Source organism: Sodiomyces alcalophilus, assembly GCF_042370955.1.
Source record: "Sodiomyces alcalophilus JCM 7366 unplaced genomic scaffold ACRALscaffold_1, whole genome shotgun sequence".
Lineage (NCBI taxonomy): Eukaryota > Fungi > Ascomycota > Sordariomycetes > Glomerellales > Plectosphaerellaceae > Sodiomyces > Sodiomyces alcalophilus.
In genome coordinates this window covers 1,928,296-1,942,380 of record NW_027263532.1, presented here as the reverse complement: position 1 = coordinate 1,942,380, position 14,085 = coordinate 1,928,296, and the positions used below count along the sequence as shown (strand labels likewise).

The 14,085-nt window shown below is 54.4% G+C and overlaps 4 protein-coding genes across 4 annotated transcripts; 1 reads left to right on the top strand and 3 right to left on the bottom strand.

The window, feature by feature from the left end:
• Positions 1–5,201: 5,201 nt before the first annotated feature.
• On the top strand, positions 5,202–9,170 carry ACRALDRAFT_1067397 (uncharacterized protein; the record flags this gene model as incomplete). The annotated part of the gene is made up of 1 exon (XM_071017443.1): positions 5,202–9,170. One exon carries the CDS (start codon positions 5,202–5,204, stop codon positions 9,168–9,170), a length of 3,969 nt encoding a protein of 1,322 aa, XP_070878940.1.
• A 662-nt stretch (positions 9,171–9,832) lies between these two features.
• ACRALDRAFT_1060106 (uncharacterized protein) lies at positions 9,833–11,128 on the bottom strand. The gene has a single exon (XM_071016181.1). It carries the CDS (start codon positions 10,688–10,690, stop codon positions 10,376–10,378), a length of 315 nt encoding a protein of 104 aa, XP_070878939.1. The 5' UTR covers positions 10,691–11,128; the 3' UTR covers positions 9,833–10,375.
• Positions 11,129–11,519: 391 nt separating this feature from the next.
• ACRALDRAFT_2024013 (uncharacterized protein) lies at positions 11,520–12,046 on the bottom strand (the record flags this gene model as incomplete). Its single annotated transcript, XM_071020182.1, has 2 exons — positions 11,520–11,525; positions 11,609–12,046. 2 exons carry the CDS (start codon positions 12,044–12,046, stop codon positions 11,520–11,522), a joined length of 444 nt encoding a protein of 147 aa, XP_070878938.1.
• A 1,045-nt stretch (positions 12,047–13,091) lies between these two features.
• On the bottom strand, positions 13,092–13,591 carry ACRALDRAFT_1026717 (uncharacterized protein; the record flags this gene model as incomplete). The annotated part of the gene is made up of 2 exons (XM_071014801.1): positions 13,092–13,399; positions 13,480–13,591. The coding sequence occupies 2 exons, from the start codon at positions 13,589–13,591 to the stop codon at positions 13,092–13,094; spliced, it is 420 nt and encodes a 139-aa protein (XP_070878937.1).
• Between the last annotated feature and the right edge of the window lie 494 nt (positions 13,592–14,085).

Sequence of the window (14,085 nt, the reverse complement as noted above, 5' to 3'; positions counted from 1 at the left end):
CATCGGCCTCGCATTTCTTCTCGTAAAACGAAGAAGATGCGGAAACCCCACGAAAGCCTCCCAAGGCGACAAACACTCTCGACCGTTCTAGCCACGATAGGCAGACGAAGTGTTGGTGATTGGCGCTGTCACGACTTGAAGCCACTGAAACAATACAACGTACACAAGGGAGACGCCGTCGCTCAAACATGTGGGCTCTGGTTCGTAGCGTTTTACCCCGCCTCCGCAATCGCAGATCTCACGCGTTCCAGTCTTTTGTGTCTTGGAAGTCAAGTAAACATTGGCGACAGACGACGCGCCTTTGTCTGCAGAGATGGCGTGGCGACTGACCACACTGACGAACCGTTGTGCGTTGTAAGCACCGCCCCTGTTCAACGGTAAGATCCGGCACAAGCCACACACAGCCAAAGTGTAACAACTTTGCGCCTCTAAGACAGTCGAAGGAGCCACGAAATGCCATAGTACCAGCGAACCGGACGAGAAAGGTCTATTAGAAAGGAAACTGATAGCTATGTCGCTCGCAATAGGGTTGACCCCAACTACGTTGTACATACACCACGTGTTGTACCAGGGCCGAGGCACTTATTACAACGTACAACGATGCGAAGCACGTTATGTACCTGTCCCTGCATGCATCGTCCCGTAATTACAAGGCAACGTGAGCCGGCAGAGGTTGCAGTTCGCGTAGGTATCAAGCCTTTTTGCTAGTACGTTGTAAAGGTGTGGGCTCTTGGAATCTTGGAAGTTTCTCAAAAGTCCATACGAATCATGTTGTCATCTTGACAGGATCTTGCTGATCATAACCGGGGCCGATGTAAGGGATAAAGTTAGTTTTTTTCAACGTCGGCCCCCATGCCGCCTTTGGGGTAAAATCGTTGGGCTGGAATTCACGAGTGAGCGGGACCCTACAGGGGTTGGAGGCCAGTGGGACATTTCGCATTTTGCAGAACGCTTCGTTTTTCTGAAGCGAGATGAGGCGTGGGCCGGTCCGCCTGCAAATTCTCACCAGAGCGTGGCCTCGCAAGGTTATACTGTTTGAAATCTTGCACCTCGTGCTGGCTGACAGATTTGTTCTGCAATGCTGTACGTTGTATGCTTCTAATTTTTTTTTCTTTTTCCTTTTGGCGTGCTAAGGAATCAATTACTTACTCTATACAGACCCCTAGGCATCACGGACGAGTCTAATAGCGTATGGCATTCCTTTTGTTTGTTCTCGATGGTATCATCGACCTTGCTTGTTTTACAACAACCTACCTTACTATTGTCGGATGTGTCTTATCATTACATTGTACAACGTACACTAGTTCTTGACTGTTCCCGCTCTTAATCTCTGTTAAACAGGCTTACAACGCATTGTGTATTCTCGATACGAGCTAGGGCGGACCATCTGATACTTTGTCGTCTAGTGCCAGATCTGGTGCTGGATCTTCTGCTTGCTTTGGCCTCGATTTGGACGGGAAAATGGGAAGAACATACGGTATAATATTCGTACGTTGTATATCGTATTTTATTAGAGAAAGAAAGAAGATGAAAAAGAAACAAAACAGACAAACCAGCGTCGACGCTAAGGAAAATACCTGTCCATCCTCATATCGGAAGATCTTGGGTCTCTACCCGGTGATAAGAGGGTGAGAGATTGCAGGGGTCATGAGCATGAGGCCCGGTACCTTGGAACCTTCCGGCCTACAACGTAGACGAGACGATTGTATACAGGACAGTGCAATTACAAGGTATAGGATGGAATACGTCCTAAGCTGTGCATACCTATCTACAGACAAATATGGACGAAATACTTAGTTGAAATGCACACGCATTCTGCGGTAGACCAGAGGCTAAATTCTTGTTGTTTGGGCAGTGCTTTTCCCAACGACGCGGTACCTTGGGGCCTTGTCAAGTTGAATTGTCCTACAGTACCTGGGTAGTATGTATGTACATTGTATACATACATTGTAGATTTCAGTTTTCAGGTGCGCTCGTCCCTGACCAAGAAGGGGAAAGCGCTAGGAACAGGGTGGCCACTAGCGGCGGAACTTCGCGACTGGCCCGTTTCATAGCAGGGGTGGTCATGGACAGTGGTAGTGTATAACGTACAGCACAGTATGTACATCTCAGTAAGGTACTGATACGGTACGAAGTCGGTTGTGAGGGTTGGTCACTTGTGTGCTCAGTTGTCCGCCGAGTAGCACTTGGTGATATCGTACTACACCACGAAGGGCCACCAACCGATTACTTCGTAACTGACCCACGAAAACAGTTGGATCAGGAACGAGCTGGGCGTGGCTCAGCCGACGCCTAGGCTCTTTGTGCCACGACTTTGTCCGCCCACCACGACTCGTGACGTCCCAACCACCAGAGGAGATAGTCGGCAACAAAGCGTGACGGCCGGACAAAGAGCGTGTCACGTTGGGATGGAAAGTCATGTCATTGGGAGGACCATTGATTGACGAGGCTGCGGGCCGCTCCAGGTCTTGTGGCTCCAGGCCAAGTACCTGGCCTCGAATCGGCTTTCCAATGGTGAACCACCGTTATCAGATAATTTTGTGGGCGAAAGTCCAACGTCGGTTTCTTAGTACGTTGTAGGTATGTCGTTGACTCGACTACCCCGCATTCTGATAGATGGAGGGAGGCTGGGCCGCGAGCCAGGAGATAAAGAAAGTCAACAAAAGATGGAGAAGTGCTCGTAGAGAAATGACTCGCAAGCGCGCCGAGCTATTTGATTGTGTTTCTCTTGCCCCGTGATACAAACACCGGGTTCCTGCAGCCCGCAGGCCGGCATGTCGTGAGTCGACAGGAGGGCAAACGGATGACCCATGCGTCGTAACAACGAACGGACGAGGCGTTTGGGCGGGGAGCACGACGGGAACTGTGGCAGAGGGATAACTACCGAGAGCAATGTCGTCATTGACCTGCTGGGGCATGATGATCAGAACTGGCTGCCCTAAGCCGTCACCAATTGACTGGCTACCCGCGGAGGTTGTTGTGAGCCGCATGACGGCTGCCCCCAGTGTCATGGACACTACGAAGTACGTTGTATCGTTGGTTTATTAGCCATGAGATGGAGCAGCGGGGCTTTCAAGGATCGGCTCAGGTTGACGTGGAACCGTTCTAAAAGCTGTCACTTTTCGTTTGAAGAGTGTCTACAACGTAGATCCATGGAAGGCGGAGAGGTTTGAGCAGGAACAGAGGTGTCCATCAAACGCCACTGTTGCTGCGTATGCAGTGCTTCCTATGTCTTTGGATCTCACATTGCATCAAGTTACAAACTACAAACTCGCAGTTGGGGTGAGGAATGAAGCATCCACAAGGGGACATCCTATATCCAATCAGTTCTGGCTCTGCTACGAAGGCGTACAACGTAGCAGGTTCGAAGCTCCCAAATAGGCAAACAACGAAACGAGGGAGAGAGCAGGAGGCACGGCTAATACACACAGTCCCCGTCCAATTCACTTCTTTCGTTTTCAGGTCTGAATATCACATCACGACTTTAAACTTGCCATTGGAAGCTAGCTTTCCCACAATGTGCGGCGTATAACATACAACGTAGTACGTTGTACACGTATGGAATGCACAGTACCTACACTGTACTTCTCTATACCCAGACCCCTTCATCTGTATCCACGCTCTTTTAGATCATGGTCGATTACCTAATACTCAACGGAAAGTGTCTTGATTGGCTCTCACTTGACATCGCTCAGTCGTCATTCACGACCCCTGTCTCAGGTCACGGTGTCCCCGCAGGTACAACGGATGGTACCTGCAGTTGTTCTCGGCTGTGCCTGGCCCATTTGCCCTAGGCCCCTCTAATATCTCAGGGGTAAACGGTCCCGCTATCCAGGCTCAGGCATAACCCCACCTGTAATTACCTGTACCTACCGAGTAGTGGTGCGTTGTACTTACCTGGTACTCTACTGGGACGGAAGGAGCGACCCAGAGACTCTTGCTCCCATCCCTGACCTCACACCATGCGAGCAGGCAGGCAGACAGGCATCTGTCTTCTCTGCCGTCTTCCGTCTTCCGTCTTCCATTCCTCTCCCACCATTCGTTCGTTCCATCTCCGCTTTCCACCCGGTCAGCCCGAATTGCTCAACTGGAAGCAAGAAAAGAAAAAAAAAAAAAAAAAAAAGAGAGAGAGAGAGAGGCAGAGAACGAGTGTCACTCTTTTCTTCCTTTTCCTTCGTGTTTCGTGGCCTGCATCGCAACCTGCGTTTGCTACCTTTTTCACCCCCCACCACTTCGTTTTTACTTTACCATTCTTAGCGACGTCCTCACCAAGGCACGCTCTCTTCATCCTATCGTTGAAGTCGAAATACCCAATTACCCCTTGACCTGAACAAATACGAACAGAACAACCTCGAATCCAATCCGTTCCTTGTTCCTACCACGCCGCGTTCGAGACAATACATCCACGAGTCTGCTCGCCCAATTCCGACTTCGACCATCCATTCGCTTAACCAAGTCCAGGGACCCCATCTTGGTTTCTCAAGTTCGGCCAGGACTACCATTTTTCTGTCGCCAGCCTATCCTGCAGGAATCACTAGGTCTCCCCGTGTGACACCACACTTTTTCCGTTCACTTCGTCCTCGACCTTGCGCCTCTCCTTTATCTCGACACAAGAGCCGGCATCTTCATTTCGACCATTTTCTTACTCTTTCTTGTCCAATCTTTCGGCAATACCACTCGTCCGTCTCTTTCGATAGTCGGGGCCCAACTGCTTGACCTCAAAAGGAAAAGAGGGGAAACCTGTCGGTTTTCCGGCCCCTTTGCCAAGTGCCCTCGAGGGACCCCAAGAGCACATTCAAGTTCGTTTCCCCCTTTTTCCATGTCCCCAAATTCGCGTTGGTCAAGGATCAGAGTTGTATTGGTCATGGTTGGAGTCTCTGACTCGCAGCCCTGGGACAAGATTAATAGCCGCCTGTTCGCCAAACACTGGCAAGGGATTGCTTGGAGCTCACAACGGGCTTCGAAGTCCTCTGTCGTTCCAACCCCGATATCCAGCTGACTCGCATATTCACAGGCCGCCCATTCGATTCGCCAGTGCCCTCGCGTCCTTGGAATCTCCGTCTGCGTGTCCGATGTCACGAACCCCCTCGACGACATTAAGATTGAGCAACCTCGCCCACCTGCTCTGAATCGTCGACTTCTTTCCAGTCCACACAGCCGTCGAGCAGCTTGGGCAACGTGCCTCTTGCGTCTCGACCACCATGAACCGCTTCCGAACGAAGAAGAAGGCCAAGGACGACTCGGCCTTCCGTCCATCCCATGACTCGGAATCCCCTGCGCCCTTCAGGCTGTTCGGAAAAAGTAAAAGGACACAAGAGGAGGAACCCAGGAAGGAAATTGATCTCAGCACGGCGTTGCCATCCAACGATGATTTCCGAACAAGTCTGCTCATGACCGGCCTCTCGGCACGCTTCTCCATGCTCAAGGAGCAGGATGACCCGACCACCAAGATTGGGAAAGCTAGCGACGACAGCGTCCTGTTCCCCAAGCGCCAATCAAGGTTGGACCTGGGATTCGGCCTCGGGGACATTGCCGAGGTAGAATCAATCAGGTCGAAGCCGCCTTATGCTCGCATAGATTCCTTTCACTCCTCCGACGGCTCGACGTCGGGGAGCATCATGGATCGGGCCAAACCAACCGAAGGGAACAATTTGTTTGGCGGCCGGCAAAGGATCTACAAGATACCGGCCGGAGCATCACGAGAGAATGGCGATGGCATGCTGCGGGGCAAAGCTCTCTACGAGGACGACGTCGCTCTCTCCTCCTTTCAGCGGTGGAAGCAAGCCGAGAAGGCCAAGTTGGCACAGTCCGGACTGCATGACCAGGATCATCAGGATGACCAGCACGAGCAGCCGGTTCTGGGCTCCGGGGCCCCTCGCAGCGAGTCCCCCAACCCCCTCGACTACTATAAGAAGCGCGAGACCAACTCGACAACCTCGTCCACTCCCTCGGCCAATCGGGACTCCACCGCAGCAACCTCCGTCACCTCCCAGCCCACAGCCTCCGTCAAGGACTGGCAATTCACCACAACCTCCAACTCGGCTGCAGGCACTCCAGCATTGGAACGAAGCGTCACCAGAACGAGGCGCCTGTACGAGACGGGCCTCATGAACGAGCTACAAGAACAACAGTCGTCCGCGCTGTCCAGAATTGACACCCTGTCCCGATCACGCAACCTCGGCACCCGGACGCCCGAGCTGTCCAGTGGTCCCTCCCCGACGACCAACCTCAACCTCTTCAACGAACGTTTCGGAGATAGGAAAGTCTTGCTGGGCAAAACTAGCACTCCGAATATGCGTTCCATGAGCCCACCCGCCACGGGTTCGTCGCTGGGAACCATGGACCTCGGCATCCGGGTTCCCAGCGGTAGCGAGAATAGGCCTCCCCACCCGACCGGCCAAGCTCCTCCCCTCAGTCCCCCCGTCAGCGAAACCGAGGAGACGAGCCCCCTCCTGGTTCCGTCCAGCGACCTTCGAAAGACCGCCGCCCTCGGTATCTTCCAGAAGCCTACTCATGCATACGATGAGGCGAAGTATGCCCAGAAGCAGATCCAGCTCCAGCAAGGACGAGAGACCCCCACCAATCGTTTCCGCGCCGAGTCGACAACCTCCCATCCTGGCACGGTGCGGTCACGGTCCTCGTCGTCGGCGTATCGACAACCTCTCGAAAAGCCGGATTCCGCCGTGCGCACCGAACCCACTGTCACGGAGGAGGAGACCAGCACATCTTCTGGTACCCTGCCGCATGCTGTAGATCCACCACGTGACGACCAACCCCGCCGTCCGCCCATGTCGCGAAATACTACGTCCTCGTCATTGCATTCTAACCGCCCACGCCCTTCCGATATGGATCATCCTGCTTTCCGGGAACCGTCTCAACCACCTCCACTATCATCGTACGCCCCCGACGCACAGGACGAGCCATCGTCCGCTGCGGAGAACCCTCCTGCCAACCCCTCCAGCCACCACAGCTCTCCTTTGGACTCGCCAACCCTTGGTCCCACCACTGGCCTGAGCGGCATGGTCCGCCAACACATGCGGTCTGATAGTGACGCCTCCTCGGTCTACGGCCTCCCTACCTCGGATGCCACTAGGTCATATTACGACGGCTATATGTCCCAGGACGCCAAGGCCGAATGGGATGTTCCCTCTCGCGCTTTCGATTCGCATCTATCCGAGGCAGAGGCCTCTTTTGCTGGACACCCATCCCATCTGGAAACAAAACTCAAGGCGATCCAGGAAGGCTTGGATGAGTCGGCGAGAACATCACCTGCCGTGACACCACAGCCTGGTGCGGGTAGTGACGCCGACAGAGAGGACGATTTCGCACGGCACCTGGCCGATGGCGCCCGGCGTGTGCGCGAACGATTGACATCCTACGTGGAGTCGGATAGCCGGTCGGTATCACCGCAACCGCAAGAAATCCGCGAAGGGCAGGGACACCCGTCTCGGCCCAACGCGCTCAACATGCTGAGGCCCAAGTCGAGCCGGAGTTCTTTGGTCGACCGCGGCGGCGACCGCGAAGTCAACCAGCCCCCAAAGGCGATGAAGATGCTCGGCATCGGCTCTGCCACCATGAACAGCTCGCCGAGTCCCAACGAGCCCAGTTTCGAATTGCAGAGGGATCCGCTGTCCCCGATGTACGAGGAGGCCGAGGGCGCCCCAGCTGAACCCGCGCCCCAGACCCAGACCCAGCCCCAGACCAAGACTCCCCACGACCAAGCGGAGCAGCCTGCCGAGCCTTCACGGGCCTGGGAGCGGCAGGAAATCGAGGAAGAGAAAAAGGAGGGGATGCACGCAGGATTGCGGGCGTTCCGGCAGGCGAGGAGGGAGCTCCAGAGACTGAAGGAGGCAGAAACCAAGCAACGTCACCAGCAACCTACCGCAGGGGATGACCAAGCTCCTGAAACTCGTGACGCTTCTCCGGCTCAATCGCCAACCCAGCAGCCTCCTCAACCGCCAACTCAGCCTCCTCCTCCTCCTCAACCGCTAGGACAACCCCCGGCGCCTCCCGTCTATGAGCAGCAACGCTCGGCCCAACGATCTCCTTCGCGCGAGCGAAGGCCACCACCATCGGCCATGAACTACCAGTATCGAGTCCCCAGCGAAGAAGCGAGGCGCAACGTGTCGCGACCGTCGTCTAGGACGCAGCGCGATAGGAGTGGCTCGGAGAATAGCGGTGGCGGTCGGTCCCGTAGCCGGCCACCGGCACTTCGCAACCCTTCGGCACCATACGACGGGCTGTCTCCGAATGGGGGGGCTCCGCCGCACCCAAGACTCATGGCACGATCGCCGGGGTTGCAGGGCACCGATGCTAGGCGGTCTCCCATGATGCCCTCGCCTGGATATTACCCTGGACAACACCCTCCGAGCAGCCCGGCGCCGTCTGGACCCCTTCCCGGCCCCCCATCGGGTCATTTCGATCGGTCGGTGTCGGGGCATCTGAGAGGGCAGCTACAGCCGCGTGGGCATGATTCAGGACAAGCCTCGCCCATTTCGCCAATTTCGCCTATGCCATCGCCCATGCCGTCACCGATGCCGTCGCCGTACATGACCCATTCGGGTGCCGCCACACCGAGTACTCTTGGGCCACCATCCCGCCGGCCCTCTGCGCCCCCGACGCCTAACCTGGACGTCCACGGCAACCCAGCGCAGCGTGTAGACGACCATATGCGGCGGACTGTCAGGAAGAGGGATATTTCGGAACCGACCTTCGTTTCGAGTACGTCGCGCGTCCCGACGGTAAGTCTCCCAGAGGAGCAACACCGGGCGCGGTCGGGCAGTGGCATCCTCGGAAACGCTACGTCGAACCCCGTCTTGAATGCGGCGGTGGGGGAGCCGTCAGGTCACGCGCCACCGTTGCCCCCTCTCAACCCCAGGAGACGCAACATGACGGGCACCAACCCGCGGAGTCCCGACGAGCAAGGCCTAGGCTTAGGTCTTTCCAACGCCACGCCGTTGGAGTCCAACGGGAACAGCGCTTTGTCGCACCATGGCGACGAGGACGCACCGGTACGTGAGCGGAGGAAACTGCGCAAGTCGCCCAGCGAGGCCAACGCCATGAACGTGAAGGCTCGCCAGGCGCAATTCGGGGGCGGCCTTCGGGTGGCAGCGCCCCCTTTGCCATCGCAACCCGTGAATAGTCCGCGCATGCCGGGAGGCATGATTTGAGGCATGAGGTAGCCAGGAGTGGTCGGCAACATCTCGCACCAAGTAGAACGTTTTCCGATCGGTGAGTCGCGTCTTGGCGGTCTCTGGTTTATTCTTCTCGCGTTTATTCGCCTATATTCTTTTTATTACAACGCACGACGCACGTGGTACTGGAAGCCCCCAGTGGGATGGACTTTTACATCGTACCCAATACGGACCTGGCGTCTAGCTCGTGCAGGCAGGAGTTAGCAGGGTATATTCGGACAGTGGACTTTGTTGGGATTGATTATTTCGGGGGTCTTGGCTTATATCTTTGGTATTTCTATCTTTCATTTCCTTTTTCTTTGTCCCTTTCACTTCCTCTTCTGCCTTCCCCTTTTTTTTTCCCTTCCTGTACCTTTATCATTATACCACCAACCTTACGGCACATACCCTCGTGCTCTGTTACGAACAATCTGCATAAGGAGGGAGAAAAGCATAAGACATTTGGCAACACTCGGTTCTGGGAAAGTGTAAGCAATCTAGAAGACATCAATGTTATGTCGTTCAAGAGGGTTCTACTGATTATAGTGCAGTGCCTCCGTTTAAGTCTAGTGGTCGGTCTGCAGTTTAGATTACTGCTTGACCCTCGAAGATGAGTTCAATGTTGGCTCCAGAACAACTTGACAGGAGGAAATATCGGGCCGTTTCCCGAGACGATGGCCGATGGGGTGTGGATGACCTCGGGAAATGGGGTAATAAACCAGACTCCCCCCCTTCAGTGTGGTCTATCTCTCATCATCCCCGTCACATTCCTTGCGTAGGTTGTCATATAACCACGCCGAGGTAATCTGAACAGAGTCAAACCGTCAACAGGTAGCCCGATCCCCATATCGTCTCGTGGCGAATTCAGCAGGCCGTCATCAAGGTCTTGGGTCGCACAGCACGCACAAGGTCTTGGATAGAACATCACTGTCCTGAGGCTATCACAATGACATTCATCCGGCCCTACGAAACCAAGGATTTTGACGCCACGGCGCACATTGTAACATCCTGTCCCTCCAGTCCTGACATATGTTCATCTCACGGATAGCGTGCCTCCGGACGAGCTGACACTTTCCCTTTGTGCGTGGTAGTGCCGCGAGACGCTCCCCCCATCGCTGTCCAACAACGCCCACGCGCGGAGGCTGGCGCCCTACATCTGGACACATCCGTACACACACCTCTCTCCGTCGACGTGTCTCGTGCTAGACGACGGGACGGGGCGCGCGGTGGGGTACTGCATCGGGTGTCCCGACGTGGTGGCCTTTGCGCGGGCGGATAACTACGCGCGGTACGTGGATGAGGTGCTGGGACGGCGGAGCGGCGGGGAGGTCGGACCGCGGCCGGAGGTGGAAGGGGGGGAGAAAGCGCCGTGGATGGTGCCGAGGGCTGGTGGTGATGGGGCGGAGGGCGGGATGGAGGTGAATGAGGTTGCGTTGAGGCAGATGGCGTATGATGCCGAGGTGGCGGTCTTGCGGGGGACAGAGGAGCTTTGGGGGGCGTATGGCGCGACGATGCATATTGATTTACTTGAGCCGTGGCAGGGACGGGGGTGGGGGAGGAAGTTGGTTGAGGCGTTTGTCGAGAGTGTGAGGGGTGCAGACCGTGAGAGAGGGTATAAGAAGGGGATTTGGATTGGAGTGGCCGGGGAGAATGGCAAGGTTGTCCCTTTTTATGAGAAGGTCGGCTTTCGAGTGAGGGAAGGGGGCGGCGAGGCGGGAACGATTTGGATGGTGAAGGATATGGAGTGATGAGCTGCGTTGTGGCCTGCCGAGGGATTCTCCTGATTCCCCCTTTGACGCGCTTATTCCCATGCAGTCTATGGGTTGTCATGACTTTAATGAACATTGATGCGCCATCTCGTGCCGAGGAGACTTGAGCATTTTAGTTCAGTCATGGGAAAAGATCACTCCTCGCCGCCCCTTTTGATCATGGTCGAACACTTCTGGCCCATCCTAGACAGGGAGTTTGTATACAGGATAAAGACAGAGCACGAAATCACAAGACATTGTTCACGGGACGGATAGAGCGTAGGGCCAATGTATTCAGGGGCTCAGGGGCCCGGTCAGATCGAAGACTAAATAGGGGTAAGTAAATTGCGATTCGGAACTCCATGTCCATAGTATATTCATAGATGCCTCTGAACCAAGAACAAGGAGGGATCAATAGGAGTAAAAGTATGAGTTTCTGGAATCATCCCTTAATAAAGACAGTCAGTCTCCTTACTTGCCCAGCACAATGCTTGCAGCCACTGACCAGCTGTGTCAACAAGAAGCAAGCCGTGCCAAAAAGTCACGGTCTCTCAACATCCTCCACCACGCCTCCTCCATCACCTCAAGCGACTGTCGCTCAGATCTAGACCGAGCTTCTTCAAAATATGACATGAATTCGTACTTGATTCCCACAAACAGGACGTTGAAGAAGATATCATCTCGTACCTCCTTCGGGAGGTTAACACACTCGTCCCCGGCCAATTCGCCCCTGACCCAGACCTTGACATGTCGGATGTAATCATGAAACGAACGGCCGGCGCGGAAGTCGTCCACCGTGTAGCGCAGCCTCAACTGTGCCAGGTCAGGGAGAGAGACGCGGATGGCTTTGCCACGCCGGCAGGCGTCCTGTAGGATGATGCGGCGGTCGCGCGCGAGTGATCTCAAATGGGACAGGACAGAGATCAGCTCCTCGTCGGTCAGTGCTCCACGAGTGTGCTCGTCGACTCGGAGGAAGAAGTCTGCTGTGGCTTTGATACCAGCCCTTATGGCGGCCATGACGGGGAAGTTGTCTGGATTGAAGGCCTGGAAACTGTTGGCTTCTCGGAGGGCGTTCCTGGTCCCTGTTATGGCCTCTTGGACATGGGTTGGTGTTCTGGATGCCATGTCGTTACTCTTCTGCTGTTCAAACTGGGAGTCAGAACTCTGTTCGTGGTATTGTAAGTTTAACTGTCGGTAATTATATCCTCGGTTGAAGTTTTGATGTATGCTGCATATGGGACGTCCATGGACTCGCTTTTATAGGAGATGGCGTCTTCACGAAGTTTCCAGTGTTGCTGCTCATCAATCATGTTTATAGGCTTTGTTAGAAGACAGTACCAATGTGCATCGTATAAGCCAATTGTTTTCTTAGAAGGCATCGGACATTGTCTTTGAACACATTGAGAATATCTTGGAACACAGAGTAAGAACAATGACAATGCCATGGGCCCATCACCTGTATGATAACAAATACAACACACGTTCAAAATATATCCCAATTCAAAGCTCTACGTGGCAAGTCTACTGTCTTGGACATGAATGGGATGTCTTATCTCGGCCTATTTTCTTTTCTCATGGAGGACAAGACGAGGGGGATCATAAGGCCTAAGCAGGCCAATGTTCCATTAGGTAGACTTTCAAGGTAGCAGCCGTTTTAGAACATGCCCAGGGCCTGCACTCCCTAATCCTATCGCCAGGAGACTGGGGCTACGAAAGACCCCATCGATCTTGTCATGCAGCCCTGTCAGCTTCTCCTTGCCTGTTACCTTTCCGGTCTTGTCCACTCACCACTCCTCGTTTCCAAGACGACATGGACGCAGAGCCGGACTCATCTTCATCTGTTCTATTCCGCCCTTCATCCCTATTTCACCGTATTAGATAAGTACGAGTAGGCTGTACAGCGTGGTATCTGAACATCTCAAGTATGAGTCCTGAACCCCTGACTTATATGAGATATAATGATCTTCAGAGACGACTTCTCAGCCACCAGATCCTACTAACGCCTCACTAAACCTCATATAATTCATAGATCATGGTAATTATCCAGCAAGAATGGAGGCACTGGCATATACGAGCGATTAACCATGTCTATTGAAGGTATCCCAAGGACCACTCATCAAACACATCGCTGTACAGAACCACAGAACAGAACCAGACCGACCTTACAGGCTTACACGCCATTCGTCTCCGGGACATGCGCAGAAACCTCCACCTCCAACCTCATATCCGGCCCCGACAAGCTCGCCACCTTGACGCCCGTCAGGATGGGCTTGTGATCCGGCACCGCCTCGCGCAAGTACTTGAGGAACGTGCCGATAAACTCGTCGCTGAGATCCGTCACGTAGAGCCTCACTTTGTACACCTGCGACCAGCCCTTTCCGCCCGCCGACTTGAGGTTGATGTCCACGTTCTTGAACGCGTTGGCGATCTCCCGCTCGGGGTCTTCGGGAACCTTGCCCGTCTTGGCATCCCAGCCGCCTTTTCACTTGCTTAGATATATAGATTGAAGGGATGGGGAGGAAAGGTAGGGTGGATAAAAGGGGGAAAGGAAAACTTACACTGCCCGGCGCATTCGATGCGGTCTCCTACACGCACGGCTTGGCTGTAGTGCATGGCCTCCTGAAGACGGACGCCATGGTCGGGGTAGGCGAAATATTGAAGGTGAGACATATAGATAGAGTAATGATCGTCTTATTGTGTAGATAGAAGGCCGAAGGAGCAGTGTATTGTATGGTATGGACCGACTGTAGGTGGTGATACTGCGTAGCTTGGAGCAAGGTGGGAGGTATTACACAAATAGGGGTAGATCGAAGAGACTTTTCCAAGACGAGAAGAGGAAGCAAACAAGACGAGGAGCCCATCTCTTTATACCCGTCACTCTGTTCCCTCAGAGATGTATATCTCCCCCCGTTTACTCCGAGCCGGGATTCCGTTCGCCGGGCCGCCAACGCTCACACAACACCGAAGAACGAACGACACCAAAGACGGCAACTGTCCTAATTAGGCAAATGCTGGGTCTCCTCGGCCGGCCCAATATCAACCCGTCAGACGTCAGATGCCTCTCTTCTCTGACACGCGCCGGCGATGCCAGTCTAGTGAACGATGACACAATGCGAGTCAGCGTAAAAGGATCCGCCTTGTCGTTCCCATCAGTGGCAGATCCG